The sequence below is a fragment of the Heterocephalus glaber genome, unplaced genomic scaffold (assembly GCF_053883595.1).
Source record: "Heterocephalus glaber isolate CG9 unplaced genomic scaffold, H.glaber_assembly_v1.0 deba00001481, whole genome shotgun sequence".
Taxonomy (NCBI): Eukaryota; Metazoa; Chordata; class Mammalia; order Rodentia; family Bathyergidae; genus Heterocephalus; species Heterocephalus glaber.
Window position 1 is genome coordinate 214,520 of NW_028258317.1, and position 25,690 is coordinate 240,209.

General features: G+C 38.7%; 2 protein-coding genes and 1 pseudogene across 2 annotated transcripts in view; 2 read left to right on the forward strand and 1 right to left on the reverse strand.

Annotated features, from left to right (window-relative positions):
* Positions 1–25,690, reverse strand: part of Znf483 (zinc finger protein 483) — a 56,335-nt gene that overhangs the window by 20,847 nt on the left and 9,798 nt on the right. The window contains exons 2-3 of the mRNA XM_087184184.1: positions 22,151–22,221; positions 21,276–21,402 (exon numbers count right to left, since the gene is read on the reverse strand). The gene's annotated coding sequence lies outside the window, so the exon portion shown is untranslated. The remainder of the gene's footprint in view (positions 1–21,275; positions 21,403–22,150; positions 22,222–25,690) is intronic.
* Positions 12,099–17,330, forward strand: LOC110350003 (endogenous retrovirus group PABLB member 1 Env polyprotein). The gene is given in 5 exon segments (XM_087183549.1): positions 12,099–12,197; positions 12,663–13,283; positions 16,248–16,535; positions 16,537–16,761; positions 16,764–17,330. Coding segments are annotated over 5 exon segments (1,800 nt in total).
* LOC147825781 (U2 spliceosomal RNA) lies at positions 14,978–15,096 on the forward strand (annotated as a pseudogene).

Below are 25,690 nucleotides of genomic sequence, written 5' to 3' on the forward strand. Positions count from 1 at the left end.
CACACTTAATTCAAAAAGAAGCTCTTAGGCTAAAAGTTAAAGGGTGGAAAACAATACTCTATGCAACAGGAACCCCCCAAAAAGCAGGAGTAGCTATCCTCTTTGAAGATCAAGTAGATTTCAAACCAAAATCTGAAACACTTCTGGTACCAAGAATTTCAGATAAGGGATAGTCAACCTGTATGTACAAATCTATTGTGAACATGTGTTTTCATTTCTCTTAAGTTAAAAACTTAAGAACAGAACTGTTGGTTCTTAACAGTAATACAAGAAATTTCTATATTGTTTTCCAAAATGGTTTTATCCTTTTACATTCACATTAGCAGTATTAGAAAGTTCTAACTGGTTCACACCTAAGCTGACATTTGTTCTTTTAAAACCTTTAACTTAATCTCCCTAATGAGTGTATAATACGATCTTGTTATTGTACTGATTAGTATTTTCCTGATTATAGTGTTGCACACCTTTCCTTGTGCTGTACTGGCTATTTATCATCTTCTTGTATCTACTTTTTAATTGGATTGCCTATTAAGGAGCTGTAAGAGTTCTGATATATTCTGGTTATATGTATTATAGGTTATATGTATTATAAATATATTGTTTAAGGACTACATTTCATTTTCTTAGTGATTTTTTTTTGTGTGTGTGTGTGGTACTGGGGATTGAACCCAGGTCCTTGCACTTGCGAGGCAGGTGGCAGAACCACTGAGCTAAATCCCTGACCCTTAACGATGTCTTTTAAAGTTTGAAAGGTTGATGGAATCTCATTTACCATTTTTTTTCTTTTTTACATCATGTTTGTTGTATCCTAGGAAATTCTTGCCTACCCTAAATTCATGAACATTCTCCCTTACAACTTCTTCTTAAAGGGCTGGGGATTTAGCTCAGTGGTTCTAGTGCCTGCCTCACAAGTGCAAGGTCCCAAGTTCAATCTCTGGTACCCCCCAATAATGATAGCAACTTCCTCTTAAAGTTTTATAGTTTTAGGCTTTCATATTTAGGTTCATAGACCCTTTCAAGTTATTTTTATGTATGGAAATAAAGGGTTGAGGTTAATTTTTTACATACAGCTACCAGTTGTTCTAGTACCATTTGTTCAAAACACTATCTTTTCCCCTGCCTTGAGTTCAGTTTATGTTCTATAAATGTTAATGTTAAATAATCTTTCAAAAATCAGTGGACCATATATGTGTGGTTCTATTTCTAGATAATGTTTTATTCCATTGATCTATATGTCGTTCCTTACTCCAACATTGCCTTGATTACTGTAGCTTTAGAGGAAGTCTTAAAATTAGGTACTAAATGTCTTCCAACATGGTTATTTTTTTTCTTTTTACTCTTCTAGGTCCTCTGTACTCGTACATAACTTTTAAATTTCAATATCCAAATCTTCATTTATAGCAAGTAAACATAGACCAGAATTTTTATATATACCTTAAGTTTTTTAATCCTGCTAAATTCAAATACAAGTTCTAGGGGCTCCTAGAGATTTCTTAGTATTTTCTCTGTTGATGATCATTTCATCTACATATAAAGATTTTACTTCTACCTTGCCAATCCCATTCTTTTTGTTTCTTTTTATTGCCATATTATTTTGGTTTGGGCCTTTGTTTCAAAGTTTAATGGACAGATAAAGAGTAAGCATATCTGCCCTTGTTCCCTACCTTAGGGAGAAAGCATTGTATCTTTTCTATTCATATAAGGCATTTTTTCTGGAAGTATGGAGTACATGTCTTTGATCTGTTGAGAAGGTTCTGTGCTACTTTTAGTCTCCTGATAGCTTTTACCATGAACAGCTGTAGAATTTAGTCCAATACTTTTTCTCCAACTACTATAGGATCATATGGCTTTTTCCTGTCCTCTGTTAAAATGATGACTAATGGGGGTGGATCTTCCAATGCTGAACCAACACTGCCATCCCTATAATAAAACCACTTATTACATACTGCCAGATCTGACTTCTAATAGTTTGTGTTGTTAAATAAATTTTTATCCATGTTCATACTTTTTTCTTCTATTATCTTCATCCAGTTTTAGTATTAGCACAATGTTGATTTAATAAAATGAAGGGAGAAGTGTTCCTTCCTTTTTCTGCTTTAAATGTTTGATATAATTCATCAGTTAAAATGTATATGAGCCTGTTGTTGTCACACAGGTAATTTTTCAAGCTAGAAATATACTTTCTTTAATAGGAACTATTCAAATTTTATATTTCTTCCAGAGTCAGTTTCATTAATTTGTCTTCCAAGGTACTTCATAGAAGTTGTCAAATTTATTTCAAAAAAGATTTTTGTAATATGCTTTCTACATCCTTTTAAACTATGTAAAATCTATGCCAATGTCCTCTAAATCTTGATAATGTAATTTAAAAATGTATAATTGATATTCTGTAATAGGAAGAAAAGGTCTAAAGGAGTAGGAGAAGTGGGAGGGGGAGGGGAAAGGAAAGAAGGGAAAAGAAAAAATATGAGATTAGGAAGAAAAATGGAAACAAAACATTTGAAAATAGGGAAGGGTGGCGGGGGTGAAGGGAGGGCAGGGGAAGGGGGAAAAAATAAGAACCAAGATTCATCATGTAAAGGTACAAGATCCCAATGATGAATGTAACTGTATTTTATACCTAAAATGTACCGATAAACTTAATGGAAAAAATATTGCCCCAAACTGAAAATAATTCAAATGCACTGGTGAGCAGATAAAGAAATGATTTTACACTCATATAATAAAATATTATCAGCAATAGGAAAGAAGTCAAAGTAGTGATGTATGCAAAATATGAGTAAATCTCAAAAGAAGTATGTTAGGTGAGAGAAGCCAGACACAAAATGATGTAGCCTGTATGATTCCATTTACATGCCATTCTAAAAAGACAAAGATATAGAGATGAAAATCAGACTGGTAGTCGTCAGGAACTAGGAGAGGAAAGAAGTGCTCAAGGAAACTTTGTGTGTAATGGAAATACTCTAAAGCTTGACTGTAGTGGTGGGTGGATGGTTATATTTGCCTGTAAAATTGTAAACTGCATACATCTGTCCAGTAGAATTGTATACCTTAGAAGTATGAATGGTCTTATAGGTGAATTATACTTCAATAGAAATAAAAGCATACTGTATTCCTATGGCTTAAGTGTGGTTTGTTCCCCCAAAGATTCATATGGCGGCAGCTTGGTCCTTGGGGTGATGCTGGTGTTGAGGTAGTTAAACCTTTAAGAGATAGAGCCTAGTGCAAGGTAATTTGGTCATTGTGGGCACTGCTTTCAGAAGGAATTAGTGCTGTTCTGTGGACACAAGAGAGTGGATTGTTATAAGAGTCTACCCCAGATGCTCACACCCTTCTGTAAGCATTTGGTTCTCTTTCTGATTCTCCATCATGTTGTAACACAGTTAAAAGGGTCTCTATCAGAGGCTGAACAAATGAGGTTGCCTGATCTTGGACTTCCATCCTCCAAAACTGTGAGCTAAATAAACCTCTTTTCTCTATAAACTCCCAGCTTCAGATATTTTATTAGAGTATCAGAAAACAAACTAATACATATATTTTCACATGAAGACTTGTGTATAACTGTTCACAGCAGCTTTATTTTTAATGATAAAAAAACTGGAACTGTGGTTGGGGATGTAACTCAGTGATAGAGTATTTGCTTAGCAAGGCCCAAGGTTCCGTCCCCAGTACTGGGAAAACAAACAAACCAACCACCTGGAACTATTTCTAATGTCCAGGAACCAGACAGTGGATAAACAGTAGTGGTACATCCATACAATAAAATACTATTTAGTAATGAACAGGAATGTATTATCCATATGTATCACAATATGGATGAATCTCAAAGTCAAAGAAAAAGAGCCAGGCATGGCATGCACCTATAATTTTAGGTATTGAAGAGGTTGAAGTAGGAGGACAGCTTGAGTGCAGGAGTTCAAGGACAGCCTGGGGAACATAATTAGAGCCTGTCTCAAAAAGAAACAGAAAGTTGTGGCATATGCCTGCTATACTAGTACTTGGGAGGCTGAGGCAGGAGGATCACACATGAGTTCAAGGCCAGCCTGGTACATAGTGAGACCCTGTCTCAAAAAAAACCCCAAAAGAAATGGGGAGGACAGAGGAGGGAGAGAGAGAGATAGAGCGAGAGAAAGAGAGAGAAAGAGAGAGAGAGAGGAAGAAGGAGGAGGAGATAAAGAAGAGAATATTAAATATTCCATTTATTAAAAATTTGAAGCTGGGGCTGGGGATTTAGCACAGTGGCATGGCACCTGCCTCCAAGCACAAGGTCCTGAGTTCAATCCCCAGTACCATAAAAAAAAAAAATTGAAGCTAAGCATGGTGGTGCATGTCTGAAATCCCAGCACTGGGGAGGATGAGACAGAAGGATTATGAGTTGAAGGCTGGCTTGGACTCCATAAGACCCTGCTTCTAAAAACAAAATACATTTTTTTAAAAAATGTAGGCTGGAAGTGTAGCTCAGCTCTATGGTAGAATATGTGCTTAGTGGTTAACACACATGAGGCCCTATGTTCTATCCCAGAACCAAACAAGCAAAACAAAAATATTTTTTGAGAAAATATAAATGAATCTATAGTGACAGAAAGCAAATCAGTGATTGCCCATGAGAGGAGACGGAGAAATTACACAGGGGTATGAGCAAAGTTTTAGAGAAAACAAATATATTCTTTATGTCATTGTGGTGATGGCTTCATGAGTATACACAAATGTTAGAAACTCATCAAATCGAACTCCTTAAATATGTGCAATTTATTGTTCATCAATTAAACCTAGATAGAGCTTGAAATTTTGTATCTCAATAAACCTGACTTTGGGAAAAGAATTAATGTATTGGGATAACTGAGTGAAAGTTAGAATGACAGGCTGATGGGTGGACTAAATGATGGAAAGATTTAAGTGGTAGAAGACTTGCAGGTGAGAACCAAGTCTAGGGTATGACCTTGAGAGAGAGCTGTTGTGATGCTATGAAGGTGAAGGGGAGTGGAGAAGAAATGTTCAAGGAGATGAAAGGCTGAAGTATGGGATGGCTCTAGTGATGAAGGTGAGCATCCAAGATGCTTAGGACTTAGGAAGATTTAAGCTAAATCAAACCCTGGTCTGTGGCAGTATTGTAGATAGGTAAGTTAATTAGATACCCTGGGCTGGCCCTCAAGGAGCCAACATGGGGGACAATGGAGAAGCCAACAAGGAGAATAATCAAGGAGCCAACAAGGAGGACAATCAAGACACATTCACTGAAGGCCAACACTGTAAAAGAAGAGAACCTACTATACTTGCATGCTTCCTCAAGGGATGAATAGAAGTGACTGATAATTCTAAATAAGAATCAATCACCTGTGTGGCTAACCAAGATCTTCCAGAAAAGATCCCTGATCCACCCCTTACCCAAAATCCTTGCTCATTCCGTGAGTGCTTGCTACGTGATTTGCTTCCCCATTTGATCCCCATTTAATCAATATTGCCTAAATGACTATTCTTGTTGTAATCTTATTGATCATAGTTTTGTCCCACCACATGTCCACCTGGTGATTTCTCATTGGATCAATACAACCTAAGTGAATCCACTTGAATCTTACTAGTTGACTATAGTTTTGTTCTACCTTGAACCCATCTCAGTTCCTGGCTTTGCTCCATAAAAACCTCCTGGGAAACAGGGTCCTGGGGAACCCACTTTTGGGTCTCCCTTCTGTCTCTCTTAGACAGAAGCTATGCTATCTTTCTCTCAATAAATTTTTCCTACTCTTAACCTCTGTTATTACTAGAATTCATTCTTTGATTTTAGAGAATGCAAACCTGTTTTTTTGGATATCTAGCAGGTTTGGGAGTTACATCTATTTCTCCTATATCAGTAGCACTAAGGATCAAGGATGTTCCCAGGGAATAAGGTGTATGAGATTAACAGTTTATACTGGAGAGAGCTGCCTGGGGAGAAGTGTTATCAGATTAGGCAGAAAGTGAGAGTCATTTTAAGTGAAAATATTTTGGCTAATTAAAGTTAACAGTTTATTTGAGCAAAACAAAAACAAACACAAATACAAAAAACAAAAACAGATTTGTGAATTGGGCAACCCTCAGAACCAGAAGAGGTTCAGAGAACCCCAACAGTTGGAGACACTATTTATAGGTAGAAAATAGAAGGAGATATGGAAACAGCTTGATGGGTTAAAGCTGTGTATTTGCTTGACCTGGGCATGGTATGATCAACTGTCTGATGTGATTGGCTGAGACTCAGCTATTTATCACAAAACTATACTTCCCGGGGTTTCAGTTTGTTTTATACTATTGTAGAATAGGTAAATTAATTATATATCTTATAGGCAGTTAGGTGGGCTGGCCCTCAAGAAGCCAACATGGGGGACAGTCAAGAAGGCAATATGAAAGACAATCAAGACACATCCATTGAAGGCCAACATTATAAAAGAAACTACTACACCCTCGTGCTTCTGCTGAGGATGAATAGCAGTGACTGATATTCTAAATATGTATCAATCACCTGGGTGGGGACCAAGGTTTTAACCCAGCCTTTCCAGGAAAGATCACAGACCCACCCTTACTGAAAATGCTTGTATGCTTGCTACATGACTTGCTTCCCCATTTGACCCCCATTTAATCATATTACCTGGGCAAATATACTTGTCATCTTATTGCCTGATCATAGTTTTGCACCACTTTGAACCTGCCTCACCTCATGGCTTTGCTCCATAAATATCCCCTGGGAAATAGGGTCTGGGAAACCCACCTTCTGGTCCCCCTTCTGTCTCTCTTAGATAGAAGCTTTCTTTCTGTCAATAAATTTTCCTATTCTTCACCTCCATTGTTCCTAGAATTCATTCTTTGATTTTAGAGAACACAAACTTGTATTTCAGATAGCTAGCAGGTTTAGGAGTTATATCTATTCCCCCTATATCATTTTGGAGGTCCCATTGAGATTACTGTGAGGTAAGTTTGCTTTTGTTCCATAGGTTCTAACTTTGGTATTTTTGCTTCATAGATTGTAACTTTTGATTCATAGGCTCTGGACATTTGTTTCATAGATCCTGATTTTTGTTCCATAATTTCTGGCCTTTGTTTCAAAAGTATCTTAATTTTAAGTTGTATGTTTTAAATGTTTGCAAATTTCTTGTTTCTCTTATGATGCATTGTGCTTTGAATAAAATTACATTTTATTCTTGTTTTGTACATGTTATATTTGGAGTTAGTTAATTAAAAATGTTGTAAAATGGGTCTCTTATGAAATCATCTCAGATAAAGACAGTTCAGGTTTTTATCTGTCCCTTATAGAATGCCAAACAGTGGTTACTCTACCAGCTAGTAATTACCTTTAGGGCAGCTGCCACTCTCAAAGCAGACAGATTTCTCCATTTGCTCTCTGGTGAATCCCCACTCCCATTGACACCAATGTGGGTAGAACATTGACCAGAGAGGCAATTAGGTTCCTTTTGGAGACAGATATCTGATTGCATGGACTAGTGGAAACTGAGGTGACAACTGAGGGGTCATGGCCAGGGCTACACTTTGGCAGATACCCAAAGGTCCCTCAGAAGAAACTAGCTCCCAACAGCTCATCCAGGTAATCAGCAGAAAATCTCTACATCTTGTGCCTATCTGGGCTCCTCAGTGAGGTGAAAGGGGAACTCTGTCAGTGATCATCAGGTATCTTCTATCTCAGAGTGATCTGAAGTGATGCCATCACAGCCCTTTCTTTCTTTCTTTCTTTCTTTCTTTCTTTCTTTCTTTCTTTCTTTCTTTCTTTCTTTCTTTCTTTCTTTTTGGTACTGGGGATCAAACTCTAGACCTTGAGCTTGCAAGGCAGGCACAGGAACCACTGAGCTAAATCCCTGGCCCCCATCAGAGCCCTTTCATAAGCCTCCATTAAGAGTTGAGCTACAGGTTTGAACTACTTTCTCTACTACTAGTAAGACAGGCCTCTAGACAAATGTAAAAAAAATGAATCTTTGATAAATTAAAAACTACCCAAACCCTTTCTCCCCCTAGGCATGGTCTTAATTATTTATGTGTGTAGAGAAGAAAAATGCCTTTGCCTATAGGTTATGGACTTTGGAACCTTAACTGTGGACTTATAGAATGCTGTATGATGGTTTTTGGATATTTAAATGCCTTGAACTTTAATTAGACTTTTTCTCTCTGCTAGTGAGTTAAAACTCTCCCTTAAACTTTTCTCCAACTTGTTGGGAGTTAACCTTAAAATTAACAGCCTTATGGTGAGAACTCCTCTCCTTTCGAGGGGTCAAACTGAGACAGCTTACAACAACTGTTTTGCCTTACAATAAGAAAATAGCAGTCCTGTGTACAAGAAACACACCTAACTCAAAAAGAAACTCAAAGACTGAAAGTAAAAGGATGGAAAACAATTCTCCATGACACAGGAACCCAGAAGAAAACAGGGGTAGCAATCTTATTTGCAGACAAAGTAGATTTCAAACCAAAACTAATTAAGAGAGACAAAGATGGTCACTACATCCTTGTGAAAGGAACAATCCAAGAGGAAGAGATGACAATCCTAAATATATATGCACCAAATACAAATGCCCCCAACTATAGAAAACAAATATTAATAGACATGAAAAACCAAATAAACACTAACACAATTGTAGTGGGGGACCTCAATACCCCACTATCACAAATAGACAGAACATCTAGACAAAAAGTTAACAAGGAAATTCTAGAACTGAACCAAGCTATTGAACAAATGGACTTAATAGATGTTTACAGAGTGTTCCACCCCACAAAACTGGGATACACATTCTTTTCGGCTGCACACAGGTCATTCTCCAGAATAGACCACATGCTAGCTCATAGGACATATCTAAGTAAATGCAAAAGAATTGAAGTTATCCCCTGTATATTATCAGACCATAGTGCAATAAAATTGGAGGTGAATAACATAAGAAATGGCAAAACCCCACCAAACACATGGAAACTGAATAACATCCTCTTGAACAACCAATGGGTCACAGAAGTAATTAAAGAAGAAATTAAACAGTTTCTACAAGTAAATGAAAATGCCAGTACAACATACAGGAATCTATGGGACACAATGAAAGCAGTTCTACGTGGGAAATTCATAGCAGTGAATGCCCATATTAGGAAGACAGAGAAAATTCAGATAAATAACCTAATGCAGAACCTCAAGCTCCTAGAAAAAGAGCATAATGAATCCAAAGCTCATACAAGAGAGGAAATTATAAAGATTAGGGAAGAAATCAATGCAATGGAGACTAAGAGAACAATACAAAAAAATCAATGAATCAAAGAGTTGCTTTTTTGAAAGAATAAATAAAATCGATAAACTTTTAGCCAACCTTATGAAAAAAAGGAAAGAAAAGGCACAAATACATGCAATTAAGAATGAAAAAGGTGAAGTCACAACAGATCCAACAGAAATCCAGAGGATCATCAATAATAACTTTGAGAACCTCTACTCCAAAAAAATGGAAAACATAGAAGAAATGGGCAGATTCCTAGATACATTCAAATTGCCAAAGTTAAACGAAGAAGATATAGAAATTCTAAACATCCCAATTACAATGAGTGAAACTGAAAATGTAATAAAATATTTACCAACAAAGAAAAGCCCAGGTCTGGATGGCTTCACTGCTGAAGTTTACAAGACATTTAAAGAAGAACTAATGCCATTACTCTTTAAACTCATCAAGGAAATTGAAAGGGAAGCAATACTTCCAAATTCATTCCTGGAAGCAAGTGTTACTTTGATTCCAAAACCAGGGAAAGACCCAACCCAAAAAGAGAACTACAGGCCAATCTCCCTAATGAATATAGATGCAAAAATCCTCAACAAGATATTGGCAAACAGAGTACAGAGGGTCATCAAGAACATCATACACCCTGACCAAGTCAGATTTATCCCAGGGATGCAGGGATGGTTCAACATTCGTAAATCAATAAATGTAATACACCATATTAACAGAGTCAAGGACAAAAACCATATGATCATCTCAATAGATGCAGAAAAAGCATTTGACATGGCTGGGGGGTATCACAATCCCCAACTTGAAACTATACTACAAAGCTACTGTGATAAAATCAGCATGGTACTCGCAAAGGAACAGACCTGAGGATCAGTGGAATAGATTAGAAGATGCAGAAACAACTCCAGACATGCTCAGTCACCTTATCTTTGACAAAGGAGCCAACCACCATCATTGGAGGAAAGATAACCTATTTAATAAATGGTGTTGGAAAAACTGGATTTCAACCTGCCATAGATTGAAACTAGACCCATACCTATCACCACGCACTAAACTAAGGTCAAAGTGGATTAAAGATCTAAATATTAAGACAGAAACACTAAACTTGCTGGAGGATAAGCTAGGTAGAACTCTTGAAGACATTAGCATAGGAAAAGACTTCATGAACAAAACAGCAGCATGGGAACTAGCAAAAAGAATCAATAACTGGGATCTCATCTTATTAAAAAGCTTCTTCACTGCAAAAGAAACCACCAACAGAGCTAACAGACAACTTACAATATGGGAAAAAAATTTTAGCAGCTGTACCTCAGACAAAGGACTACTATCTAGAATATATAAAGAATTGAAAAAAATCAGACCCCCCAAATTCAAAGACCCAATTCAAAAATGGGGATCTGAAATGAACTAACATTTCTCAGACAAGGAAGTAAAAGCAGCAAACAAATATATGAAAAAATGTTCAACATCACTCATCATTCGAGAGATGCAGATGAAAACAATGCTGAGATTCCACCTCACCCCAGAAAGAATAGGTGCTATGAAGAAATCAACAAATAACAAATGCTGGTGGGTTGTAGGGAGAAAGAAACCCTTCTCCATTGCTGGTGGGAGTGCAGACTGGTGCAACCACTGTGGACGTCAGTATGGAGATACCTCAAAGAACTAGGACTAGAGGTCCCATTTGACCCAGGTATTCCCCTGCTGGGTATCTTCCCCAAAGAATTAAAAGAATCATACCACTGTGATATATGTGCACCCATGTTCATAGTGGCACAGTTTGTAATAGCTAAAGCTTGGAAGCAACCCAAGTGCCCATCAACTGGAAACTGGATAAAGAAAATGTGCTTTTTTTATAAAATGGAATACTACTCAGCCATAAAGAATGAGAAACTAGAGTCATTTATAGCTAAATGGATGCATATGGAGGCCATACTCTTAAGTGAAATAAATAGGACACACATGTGTAAATACCAATAGTTTCACTAGTGTGAGAAACTGGTAGTGTAAATAAGGGTTAAAATGATTAAAATGAATAATTGATAATTTGAAATAGGAAAAAAAGTCCAAAGATGAAGGAGTGAAGGGAGGGGAGGGGGAAAGGAAAAGAGGGAAAGGAAAAACTATGAGAAAAGAAAAAAAAATGGAAATGAAATCTATGTAAATAGGGAAGGGCGGAGGGGGTGAAAGGCGCACAGGTAATGGGGGGGAAAAATAAGAACCAAGATACATCATGTACAGGTACAAACACCCAATGATAAATGTAAATGAATTGTATACCTAAAATGTACCAATAAAAGAACAACAAAAAGAAAATAGCAGTCAGCAACTTGCATTTGTGTTTGTACACCCTAACTAGAATAAAGGGTGTGGTCAGTCTTTCTCTTCATTCACGAATAGGAAGTTGATAAGGGTGCCTTTGCTAACATGTGGATCATGACTGCTAGAAAATAAACATAAGTTTAATCTGTGAGTTTTATATATTTAGTAAATTTAAAATGGACATGTAGGGGGCCACTGACATGTCAAAGCCCAGGTGTCTGAGAACACAAAGTCTGCCATTTAGTGCTGGCACTTGACAAACTTTGTTCTGATCAGACCCCGACCCCCCAACTTCAGCCCACTGGCCCCATCAGGACCTTAAAGAAATAACCTTGTCTTGTTGCTAATAAAGATTGCCTAGGTAAATGTATCAGATTACTCTGCCTGGGGCCTAGGGCAAAATCTCTGACCTTCCATCTCTAAAGGTGATCTCTTTTGCAGAAAAGTGCCCTAACTTGACTATTCATATATTTAATTCTCTTTCAAGGAACTAGAAAGCAATGCTTTAAATCTCTTGGTTTCCTAACAATACTTTCATCTCTAAACATGATTGTTAAGGCTAAAGTCAACTGTAACTTGTGCTTTGGGAGTACCGACTGGAGTAAGGTTACTGAGTTCCCTGAGGAAGATAAGATGGCAGCGATGGTAAAGAGTAGATAGTCCAGTCCGGTTTTATTTTCTGGGTCTCTCTCCAGGCAGCTACCTGCCCTGGAGTGGAATAAACCTTAGGGGATGCTCTGGGGTTGCCCTAGGGGCATAGGAATCAAGCAGAGACTTATGAGACGCCATTTTTGTTTCTCTCTTATTTCAGATGGGGACTCCATATCTGAACCTCTTACTCCTTTGGAATGTATTCTTAAACACTGGAAAATATTCGACCCTCACATACTGAAAAAGAGTGGTTTAATATTTCTCTGCACCTGTGCATGGCCTACTTATCCCCTAGAAACAATATGGAATACAGAGGGAAGTACTGATTATAATGCTATTTCACAAGTAGAATCATACTGTAAAAAAGAGGGAAAATGGTCAGAATTCCCTTACGTTCAGATTTTCTTTGCATTAAAAAATAATTCGTATCTGCAATCAAATTGTAAATGTGAGCCTCAGGAAAGCCGGGACCCTCTGGCCCCCATCACTGAGGTTTCCCGCCCTTGTCTTTTGGAACCTGAGGGCAAAATTTCCAAGGCTATTTTAGTCAAAACTCCACCTACTGCTGAGGCAAAAGCTCTTCCTACTTGTCCTTTAGAGCCTGAGGTCCCTCCTCCCTATCCTTTAGGGTTTGAGAGTGAGGTCCCTAGGCCAGCTACTATTAAACCCTCTACAGGGCTGTATCCGTCCTTAGCTAATTTTGTTCAAGCTCCTCTAGGGAAATATCCCTTACAAGAAGTAGATAATGGTCTCGGATGTGCTCGTGTCCAAGTGTCCTTTTCTCTCAGTGACCTCAATCAGACCTTAGGAAAGTTTTCAGATAACCCTGATAAGTACATTGATATCTTTAGGGGTCTTACTCAGGTCTTTGAATTAGACTGGAAGGATGTAATGTTACTTTTAAAGCAAACATTAACTTTTAATGAGGTACAAGCAGCAATACAAGTTCCCATTAGAGTTGGTGATGAATACCATCTTGTTAACTGTAGAGGGCCAGGACAAAGACAGCCAGGGGAGCCACAGATTCCTATTGGACCTCAAGTGGTCCCTACACAGGACCCCTACTGGCCTACCAATCATGTAGGAGATTGGTATGGAAGACATCTACAGTTTTGTATTCTTGAGAGCCTAACAGGGACCAAAACTAAACCCTTCAATGATCTTATCAACTATTCAACAAGAGGAGAAAGAATGCCCCTCTGCCTTCTTAGATCACTTACTCTTAAGAGGAATTAGTAAAACATACATCCCTAGCTCCTGACTTGGCAGAAGGACAGATTGTTCTTAAGGATAAGTTCATTACTCAGTCAGCCCCAGATATTAGAAAAATTTACAAAAGATGGCTTCTGACCCAGATAGCTCATTTGAGAATTTAGTGAGAATTTCCTCCTCAGTATTTTACAATAGAGAGCAGGAGGAGACCAAGGAGAGAAAACAGAAGAACCAAGAGAAGGCAACAGGCTTAGCAGCAGCTCTTAGAGAAATAGTCTCTGGGTCTGATTCTCAGGACTCCGAGAAAAGCTCAACGATCAAGCCCATCTGTTACCACTGCCAAAAGCCAGGCCACTGTAGGAAGGACTGCAACCAATGAGAAGCCCCTTAGACCATGCCATATTTGCAAAGGTGATCACTGGAGATTGCACTGTCCTCTGCAACAAAGGTCCCAGAGCTCAGACCCATCCTATCAGCTGGTCCAGCAAGACTGAAGGGGCCCGGGGCACTCTCTGTCTTCTCCCTCTGGCTGGACTGTCATCTCTATGGAGGAGTCCCAGGTAATCATGGCTATAGAGGAAAGAGAAATAAGCCTATTCCTGGACACTGGTGCATGTCTTTCAGTCCTCTTTAACCCTGGCCTTCCTTCCAGCCAACATACATCAGTGAGAGGAGTCACTGGAGAGGAGGTAACACTATTTCTCACAACCCTTAAGCTATAACTGGGATGGCTTTCTCTTCACCTATTCCTTTTTAATTATGATTGAAAGTCCAGTTGTCCTTCTTGGGAGAGATATCTTGTCCTGTTTAAATACTATACTATGTATGTACCCAGGTCAAGTGCACTGTCTTCCCCTTGTAGAAACAGAAATAAATCCTGAAGTATGGGCACCTGAAGGCAGGATAGGCAGAGCAATAAAAGGTACTCCAGTGCAAATAGACCTCAAAGATCCTATAATTTTTCTCCACCAAAGACAATATCCTCTAAGGCCTGAAGTAAAGAAAGGATTATTACCTATAATTGACAACTTAAGAACACAAGGTTTGCTTAAAGTTTGTAATAGCCCATGTAACACTCCAATGTTGGGGGTTCAAAAACCAATGGAGAATGGAGGGTGGTACAGGACCTTAGTTTAATAAATGAAGCAGTAGTGCCCATCCACTCAATGGTACCTAACCGGTACACTCACCTCTCTCAGATCCCAGAAGACGCTAGTTGGTTCTCGGTGTTGGATTTAAAAGATGCTTTCTTTTGTATTCCTTTACATACAGATTCCCAGTTTCTTTTTGCCTTAGAAGATCTTCATGATGAGGCCTCTCAGTTGACATGGACTGCTTTCTCAAGGATTCAGAGACAGTCCTCATCTCTTTGATCAAGTGCTTTCCCATGACTTGGCATATTTTGAATGTTCCCAGGTCATGGTCTTATAATACGTAGATGATATATTGTTATGTGCCCCCTCAGAACTTTCTGGCCAAGGCACCCATGCTCTGACAGGGGTTATAAGGTTTCTAGATCTAAGGCACAACTTTGCAGCCTTGAGGTAAAATATTTGGGCCTTATCGCTTCTCGGCCTTTTGGCTAAGATCAAGTGAAATATTTGGGCCTTATTATATCTAAGGGAACTCGAAGACCGAGGGAAGAAAGAATTAATCTGATTCTTTCCTTCTCACAGCCTAAGATTCTAAAAGAGCTAAGGAGATTCCTAGGAACTATAGGCTTTTGTTGCCTTTGGATAGCAGGATATGGTGAAATTCCGAGGGCCTTCTATCAGCTTATAAAGGAAGCTCAAAAGACAGATACTCATTCCCAAGCCCCATTCCAGAAGCTCAAACAAGCACTTCTAAATGCCCCAGCACTGAGCTTGCTGAATAGGACACCTGTTCAGTTTGTATGTTGATGAAAGGTGGGGCATGGTTTTGGGAGTACTTACACAGGATTGGGGACCTGCTCAATAGCCTATAGGTTACCTGAGTCATGAGTTAGACATTGTAGCCAAGGGATGGCCTACATGTCTCAGAACTGTAGCTGCAGAGCTCTCCTAGTGCCAGAGGCATCCAAGCTGACACCATATTACCTATTTCACTGTTGCCTGGAGGCCACAATCATCAGGAAAGGTAGAAAAAATGAACGAAACACTAAAGAGACATCTCCATAAAATGGTTCAGGAGACCCACCTACGGTGCCCCCACTTAGTACCTTTGGCCCTTATCAAGATAAGAAATATACCTCAAATTCTAGGCCTCAGTCCATTTGAATTTTTTTTTTTTTTGGTACTGGGGATCAAACTCGGGTCCTTGCACTTGCACAGCAGGTGGTGAGACCACTGAGCTAAATCCCTGGCTCCTCAGTCCATTTGAAATGCTTTATGGATGTCCTTTCCTCACTAATGATCTTCTCTTTGATAGAGAAACAGATGTCTTACTGGAAGATGTCACTTCACAGGCTAAAGTCCAGCAGACTCTTTAACAGCTAACAGAAGCTCAGCCTAGAGAAAGAGGAAATCCCGTATTCCAACCTGGAGATTTAGTACTAGTAAAGTCTCTTCCCTCATCAACTCCTTCCTTAGGACCAACTTGGGAGGGACCATGGGCCGTGATCCTGTCGACTCCATCAGCTATCAAGGTAGCGGGCCTGGACTCTTGGATACACCGCACCCAACTCAAGCCCTGGGAACCAGACACTGTCGCTGAGTGTGAGCAACCACCTGAATACTCCTGTAAACCCACAGAATCCATAGTTCAAAAGGAAAGCAAAGTCTTCAGATAAGTGATCTAAGATGTTACTCTCAGCCCTCTTACTAATTAATGTTATTAATCTTACCCCTTAAGGGAGAATGCAATTCCTTTCTAAGGTGGGCATAAGAATATGCAGACTCATTACAACAGACATCTTGCTGGATATGTGGCCTGCTCCCCTTGTCAAGTACATCAGGACTTCCTTGGTGGGTATCCCCATTTCAAAGAGATGATTGGAATAAGTTGCAAGATTATACTGATGAGACACAAAAGAGCTCAATAGTTCATAGGTCAGACCACCATTACAAGGTAACTGAGTGGCCTATAAGCTACACCCTTAATGACCCTGGACATAATCAAAATTTCTCTAACAATGCCACTGAAGCCTCTCTTACAGGCCCTAGTAAAATCCCTATTAAGTAGAAGTAAGGGTACAATCCTGAGAGAAAACAAGCATAGATATCAAGATGGCTATTTTCAGATATGGGATGATTATATATGGTTAACCCCCACTATAGTACACCTTAGTAGAAAGGCCTCCTTATGTTGGGAACAGAAAAATCACTCCTATTCTCATTGGCCTAACTCTACTAGATACTTGGGATGGACACACCCCCTGAAGAGTGTATACCCATAATAACTTTACTGGCCAAGGACTAGTTTTCAACAAACTGGTTTAATAGCCCTAGAATTAGATGAGAAGCCCCCAGTGGCACTCATTGGGCCTGTGGAACCAATTTGTGGCCCTGGCTACCCCCTGGATGTATAGGAAGACACACACTGGGATGTGCATGGTTACAAGGCAGGAGTGTCAAAACCCTCCACAAGCCTGCAAACTTACCCTGCCTACAACATTGATGGACTAGAAGTGTGTTTCACTAGTATGATCACTTGGCTTCTATCATTCTCCCCTCCCTAGGGTTAGAAGATGTCATGCAGCATATTGAGGCCTTAACTAATTATACTCAGCTGGTGTTAAATGATACTGCAATTAGTCCCTCTGTCTTGAATGAGGAAGTAAAATTAATGAGGCAAGCTGTCCTCCAAAATTTGATGGCATTAGACATTTTAACTACAGCACAAGGGGGTACTTGTGCAATTATTAAAGCTGACTGTTGTGTGCACATTCTTGATCCATCTGCTAATATCGCAATAGCTGTTCAAGATATTAGATGACAATTTAATGCTATGTCAGATTCTGAAGCTCCCTGGACCTTCTCCTTATCCTCTTTGTGGGAGGCTATTACTAGTTCCTCCTAGTGGAAATGATTGTTGGCTATATCCATAGCAGTCCTGCTGACCTTAGTATTTGGTCCATTTCTTTGGCTTTGTATCCTCCAGACTCAAAGCTATAAACCTACCCAAAATAACAATGCTTGGCACCTACTGAGGGCCTTTAAATAAACTATCTGTAGAGTAACTGACTGCCAATAACAACTACGACCCTCTTCAGCGGGAAGTAGCCAGAACTGTCTTTGCCCCCTTGGCCCCTCATGACAGTTAGGGGTACTTTTTCAAAGGGGGGAATATTATAGAATAGGTAAGTTAATTAGATATCTTATAACCAGTTAGACAGGACTGGCCCTCGAGAAGCCAAAATGGAGAACAATCAAGGAACCAATATGGAGAACAATCAAGACACATCCACTGAAGGTCAACATTATAAAAGAAACTACTACACCCTTGAGCTTCCCCTGAAGATGAATAACAGTGATTGATATTCTAAATAGGTATCAATCACTTGAGCAGGGGTCAAGGTCTTAACCCAGCCTTTTCAAGAAAGATCTCAGACCCACCCTTATTGAAAATTTTTGTATGCTTGCTATGTGACTTGCTTCCCCATTTGACCTCCATTTAATCAACATTACCTGGGCAAATATACTTGTTGTCATCTTATTGGCTGATCATAATTTTGTACCACTTCGAACCTGGCTCACCTCACAGATTTGCTCCATAAATATCCCCTGGGAAATAGGGTCAGGGAAACCCACTTTCTGGTCCCCCTTCTGTCTCTCTTAGATAGAAGCTTGCTTTCTGTCAATAAAATTTTCCTACTGTTAACCTTCGTTGTTCCTAGAATTCATTCTTTGATTTTAGAGAACACGAACTTGTGTTTCAGATACCTAGCAGGTTTGGGAGTTACATCTATTCCTCCTATATCAATACCAGCCTAGATTGAAGTTTCTTATGTAGGCACTCACAGCATAGGAACAGCCTTTGGGCGAATTTAGTTTAATAGGCTCCATGAAGCTGTTGAGGATGTAGCAGAGTTTGTAATTACTAAACAGGTTCCAAAGGTCTGGATTTGAGGGTTTGAGGTTGTTTCTGGGTGGTTGGTACAGGATGGGAGGAATGCCCTAGAGTATGGAGTTTATGGTATGGAACCAGAAATACTACACCTCTTTGGGGGGCTCTGGGATGTTCCTGAGGATTATAAGAGAAACAAGGAAATTGCTAGATTGGGGCAAATTCCAACTGGTTTCCAGCAGTTATTTTCTATCGGTCTGATAATATCAATAGTGCTATTGGATCTGAGGATGTAGCTCAGTGGTAGAGTGCCTGTCTAGGATGTGCAAGGGCCAGGTTTGATCTTTAGTACAACCTGCTTTTTAGATACTGGCCCCAACCAATTCCAGAGCTAATCTGGGGAGAAGGATACTGTATCTTTCTGGGTTGGTTTTAGAATTAAACAATCATCTGAGACCCCAGACTCCCCCCAAAACATGCTGGGAGCTCACGTTGTCCCTGCTTTTCTCAGGTCCCCTCAGCTGCCACATGACCAAGGAGCCAGTTTCCACTTTTGGCTTTGAATGCCAGTCCTCTCTCAAAGGCCCCATTGGCTGGACCTTGATTCACAGGGGTACAAGAGACAATGGCAGACTTCAGTGTAACCAAATGATTTTCTAAGTGTGTTGACCTTACCTAGTCACAGATTTTTTTTTTTTTTGAGACAGGGTCTCACTATGCAGTTCAGGCTGGCCTCAAACTCACTATGGAGCCCAGGCTGGCCTCGAACCCATGGCAATCCTCCTGCCTCAGTCTTCCGAGTGCTGGGATTACCGTTGTGTGCCACCATGCCCGGCCAGTCACAGATGATTCCTCTGTTGGTTTAGAAATGCTCACCTTTGCTGTGACCTCAGCTGGAAGTATTTCCGTTTGCTTTACAATTTAGCTTTTATCTTTAGTGATAATCTCTGTTCTTCTGTATCCTTCTCTTATTCTAATACACCCCCACTATAAGTGAGTGGAAGTAATGATTTTTTATAGGTCACCATATTAAAAACCCACTTATCTTTTCTCTAGCCTCCAAATCTATTTCTCTATATTGGTCAGTGGCATTATCTACCTTTTTGTTTGTTTTGTTTTTTGAGACAGGGTCTCCATATGTAGTTCAGGTTGGCCTTGAACTCACTATGTAGCAGCCCAGGCTGGCCTTGAACTCACAGAGATCTTCCTGCTTCACTCTTCCAAGTGCTAGGATTACAGGCATGTGCCACCATGGTCAGCTACTTTGTTATCTAAATTGAAAAACTTGGCAATGGTTTGCTTGTCCCTGAATCTGTATATCCTATCTGTCTTTGAGTTGTTTCTTGAATTTAAAAATCTAAGCCTCCATCTCTGTTACTGTCATCTGAAATATTTTAGTAGCTGCCTAAATAGCTGCTTTCCCTTTGTCCTTCCCTTTCATTCACATTTATGAAACATCTGGGTATACAAATGCATAGAATTTGGTATGACAGTTTAATGCAACTGGACAGACACTAACATTCAAAAAGTGAATCACAATAAATTGTTTAATCCTTATTGTCTCATCAAAGGAAGCAAAGACATTTTCCTGAGATTCACATTTTTTCTGTCACTAAATTCTAGAAAAAGCTACTCCTTGCCTAAAAGATACTGGAAAGACAGAGTGGTCAATTTCTTCAAATAAATTTTCTTTTCCAGTGATGGAGAGCAAAAGCCTTGCATATGCTGGGCAAATGGTCTCCCACTGAGCTACAACCTGTCTTTCTTCCCCGGAAATTTAAAAAATGTTCTCTGAGCCTGAGTGAAACAAAGCTCTATTTCCAGCAGCTAGTGGAGCTAGTTGAACTATAAGAAAGGAGACATCAGAATCTAGTCTGCAGTGAGTTAAATTTCCAGAACACAGTATAAGCAGAGCTGAATTTAGTGGGGTTTAGTGGCTAGTAGCCTATGTATTCTGCTAAAAAAATACATTTACAAGTCTATTTTCCAGATTTTATTTGGTTTTGAGATTCACAAATTGGGAAACAACCCGGACCAAAAATAGTTTAGAATGCCCTGGCTGACAATATAGGACAGTTATATTTATAGGAAACAGAGAACAGGAAATAACTTACAGAAAAGGAAGTGAGATACAGAGACATCTTTTTTTTTTTTTTGGTACTGGGGATCGAACTCAGGACCTTGCACTTTCAAGGCAGGTGATGGCACCACTGAGCTAAATCCCTGGCCCCAGAGACATCCTGATTGGTTACAGCTTATCTCTGTTTTCCTTGACTGTGGTGTGAAAAGTCCATGGCTTGTGATTGGCTGAGACTCAGCTACTTCTTTCAAATAGGTTATAGTTTATTTACACATCAAGTTAGGTTACAGTTTTCTATGTATGAAGAAATCTTTAGGCCAAATATAATAATTCCTTTCCACATATCTTAAATAGCAGTCATCTCAAATATGTTCTTGATGAGTGCAATCTGTTCAAAACTGAGTGCTTATATCTTAAGGAAAGATTTTGTTCTTTTGATTGTAGAAATCCATAGTATCCCCAATCTGTAGTATATGGAATGATCAAGTGGTAGTTTTTTTTCCTGTTATGAGTATTAAAATAGAACTACCTATAGCAGTGGTGGGGGGCCTGTGTCTAGATCCTCATTCCCATACCAGCCTTTTAATGTTCTAAGTTTTGTTCTTTCATATTCAAATAACACATTTTTTCCTTCTATTGTGTTTCTGTGGCTCAGAGTCTACATATTCTTATATAATCCCTTAATTACGCTAGAAAGATGTTACTGTTATCATAAGAAATGAATTGCAGCTGTGATGGCAGAGTGGTTGAGGTACTGGACTTGAAATCCCTGCACAGGTTCAAATCCTACTTACAGCGGTCACATTTTCAGTCTAGATATCCCAGGATTTGGGAGGCTGAGGCAGGAGGATCACCGTTAGTTCAAGACCAGCCTGGACTACATAGTGAGTTCAAGGCCAACCTGAACTGCATAGCAAGATCCTGTCTCAAAACAAAACAAAACAAAAAAAGAAATGAATTGATGATAAACAACCATGGAACCTATAGGATAAATAGCTGAGTATAGTATTTACTCTACATATTATATATATTAATGTATTTAATCCTCCATGTAAATCTATGCAGTAGGCGCTGTTATTCTCTCCATCTCACCAATGAAGAAACTGAGGCATAGAAAGGCTAATTATTTTACCAAAGGTCACTCAGCTAGTAAGCATTAAATAGCTAATAAAATGACAGAATTGGTATTCCAAAGCAGACAATTTTGAACCTGTATTCCATATAGTACACACCATATACTATACTTTGTTTTAAAATAAGATTTCTCTTAAATGTTTAGGATCCTTATTTCTTTCTAGTCTCTCTTCTTGCCTTTCTTAATAGTATCCTCCAGGATTCTATTCTTCAGACACTCCTTGGAATAGGTAGTAACAAGGTTCTGTGATCAAGATGAACTTTGCTCCTGAAAGTGTAGTTGAGATGTTTCCTCTTCTCAAGGAGATGATTTAGATCCTTCAGAGAAGGGCAACTATAAAACAAACTCACTTCATCTTTTCACATATGAGCTTGATTATTAATTAGCATTAATATTACTATCTATTTCCACCCAGCAAAGAAGTGGATGAAGTCAACCGAGTCAAAGGGAATGGAAACTCCCCAGGGCAGACTCCATTCTAGATGTATGCCATAGTTTCTCCACGTCAAGTTGAACTTTGTTTCTGGTTCTTACCTGACAGGGGAGCCTAGATCATTCTGTGCATATCAGAAGGCTTGGATTTTTCAGTCCTCAGAGTGGAGCATCTACAAAATAGATTTTTGTCTTTATAACTCTGATGTATTTTTATGCTACTAAAGTCTACTGCTTATCTATTAAATTGGGATAATAAGGTACACTGATGCCATATACAGTATATCTTTATAAATTTGTTTTATTGTGATTTAATTATGCCCAGAACTCTGCCTCATGGCTTATTTTCAATAATACTTATCAATTTATAGTGGTCACTTAACCACATCAATAGGAAAAGAGGAAACAAATGTAATTTAATTGTTATGGTTTGGATTTTTTGAGACCATATTTCACTATGAAGCATAGGCTAGAACAGGCTATGTATGTAGCCTAGGATGGCCTGGAACTCCTGATCCTCCAGCTTCAGCCTTCCAAATGTTACAAGTATGTGCCACCACACCCAGCTTGAATCTTTGTGTTTTGTTTGTTTGTTTTGTTTTGAAACAGGGTCTTGCTGTATAATTCAGGCTGGCCTTGATCTAACTATGTAGCCCAGGCTGGCCTCGAACTTGAGGCAATCCTCCTGCCTTAGCCTACCAAGTGCCAGGATTACAGGCATGTCCCACCATGGCCAGCTGCCAGTTTGAATCTTAAATGTCCAGCAAAAGCCATGTGTTTAGGGCTCAACTGCCAGCCTGTGGTGCTACCGGGAGATGGTGGAACTTTTAGGAAGTGGTAGAACCTTTAGGAGGTGGGACATAGAGCAAGAAAGTCACTGAAGGCCCGCCTTTGAAGGGGATATTGGGATCCCATCCCTTGTCTCTGTTTTACTTCCCAGTCGCCACTGAGGTTAAAAGCCACCTCCATTACAAAATTCCTGCCATAGCCCCTAAGTCAGCAGGGCCATGGCCCCTAGGTCAGCAGGGCCAAGTGAACATAAACTTCTCCTCTGAAACCATGAGCCAAAATAAGCCTTTCCTCCTTTAACTTGATTTTCTTAGGTATTTTATCAGTGTCACAGCTGGCTAACAGACTAGTAATCCAATTATTTTGAGATAATACCTTGGGCATGTTATCTCATAATTGCAAGTATTAGATATGGTTGTAAACATGCTTTTTATTTTTGAAATAAAATATTCATGGTTTTAAAAATTCCAATCCTACAGAAAAGTAGAAAAATAGTACAAGGAATACTCAAATACCCGTCACCTGATTTTGCAACTTGACAGCATTTTGTGACCTTTGTTTTCTCTCTCACATGCACTCACACACACATATTCTATTTTTGTTTTGGTTAGATTATTTGAAATTAAGTTGTTGACACTATTACATTTACCACCTGAACATTTCAGCTTGTACTGTCTAAGAAGCACATTCTCCTACATATAAAAAGTATCATCACATCTAAGGCTCTTAAGATGGGCATACTATTACTATCTTATAGTCTCATTCCAATTTCTTCAGTTTTTCCAAAAAGATATTTACAGATACTTCCTCATCCTCCTTTGCTGATTCAATATTTGGTCAATGATTTTGTTGGCATATCCAGCACCCACAACAGACATCCAAAAAAATCTTTCATGATACTGACTTTTTAAAGAATTCAATCTAATTGTCTTGTGGAATGTCCTATAAATTGACTCGTCTGATTGTTTCCCTGCACTTGGATTCAGGCTAAATATTTTGGCAAGACTACACCTCAGTATTGTTATATATTCCAATGGTATCACAGTTTATCCCATTATGGAAGATACTAAATTAGAGCATTTGGCTGAGGTAATGTCTTTCACCTTCATTAAAAAAAAATAATCTGGAGGTGTTGGGTGTGGTGGCACATACTTATAATGCCAGGACTTAGGAAGCTGAGGCAGGAAGATCACCATGAGTTAAGGTTAATGTGAACTACCTAGTGAGACCCTATCTCAACAAACAAGCAAACTAACAAACAAAAACAAACAATAACAACAGAAAAATCTAGAGGTGTTAGTTTGAGGCTATTTCTCAATTATTTTTCACCCAGTGGTTTTAGTGGTCATTAATATTGTTTGAACCTGTTACTTCTTTGGGGGTTACAAAACAGTAATTTTTCAATTTCTATCATTCCTTCTATATGTATTATCTGGCACCCTTATGTTCAAAAAAGAGCTATCCCTAGCTCAATCCCCCTTTTCATTTTTCATATCATTTTGAACTGAGTTCTTTTAATGAAATCCAATGTGTTATAATCCATCATCTCTGAGGGCATGGCTAACACAAGAGAATTAGAAATAACTCCTAATTAGATTATAAATCCTTTCCCCCAAATGGCAAAAATCTCTGGATATCATAGCATAGCTAAAGTCAAGAATAATACAATTTATTGGAAACAAGAGAATTGACAGCTAATGATGAGACACCTGTGCCCCCTCCCCTTCCCACCTCGCACCTCCTGACTCTTGATTTCGATGCTTATACTAATCCTTAAGCTAAAGGGAAAATTGATTGATCCAGGAAAAAAGGCCAAGTGGTACTAATATTGCATGCCTCCAGGGAAATAAATAGGAAGAGCCATCATTCTAAGAATCACTTAAAAAGCTCTGGATCCCTGTATGGAGAGACTATGATCTGTTTTCTAGTGATTCACTCTTCAATATAAATGAACAGCTGAGGATCATCCAACATTTGAGGAAAGCATCTAATACGATAATAGAGATCTAAATAAACAGAAAAGCAACAAATCTTGGACAAAATTGGAGTTTTACAGAAGGAAACTTCCAAAATTTTATTAATATTCTCAGAACAGGAAAAAAAAAAAAACTAAAATAGGACAATAATAAAAGGATTGTATCCATGAAGAAATTAGAAGCTCCCTTGGAAAAGGGAACAATCAGAGAAATTAAAATGTGATTGCAAGAATTTAAAAACATTGATAGGGTTGAAAGACAATAAAAGTTGAAAACCTTTTAGAAAGTAGACTAGAGGGGAGAGAGGGGAGGAAAAAGGGAAGTAAAAAGAATTAAGATGTGTTATGTACATGAACTAATTCCCCATGATGAATAATCATTATGTACTGCAAACATGTACTTATAAAAATAAAAAGTAGATTAGAAGACAAATATATGTGGAATTAGAGTCAAAAGATAAAAAGTTAAATGTTTAATCTAGGAGTTCTATCATCTGATTAATAGCAGTTTTTTTTTCTTAAGTTCTTTTATTGGTACATTTTAGGTATACAATTCGTTTACATTTATCATTGGGTGTTTGTACCTGTACATGATGTATCTTGGTTCTTATTTTTTCCCCATTTCCTGTGCACCCTTCACCCCCTCCACCCTTCCCTATTTACATAGACATTTCCATTTTTTTTCCTTTTCTCATAGTTTTTCCTTTCCCTCCTTTCCTTTCCCCTTCCCCTCCCTTCACCCCTTCGTCTTTGGACCTTTTTTCCTATTTCAAATTATCAATTATTCATTTTAATCATTTTAACCCTTGTTTACACTATTAGTTTCTCACACTAGAGAAACTATTCAGTATTTACACATGTGTGTCCTATTTATTTCA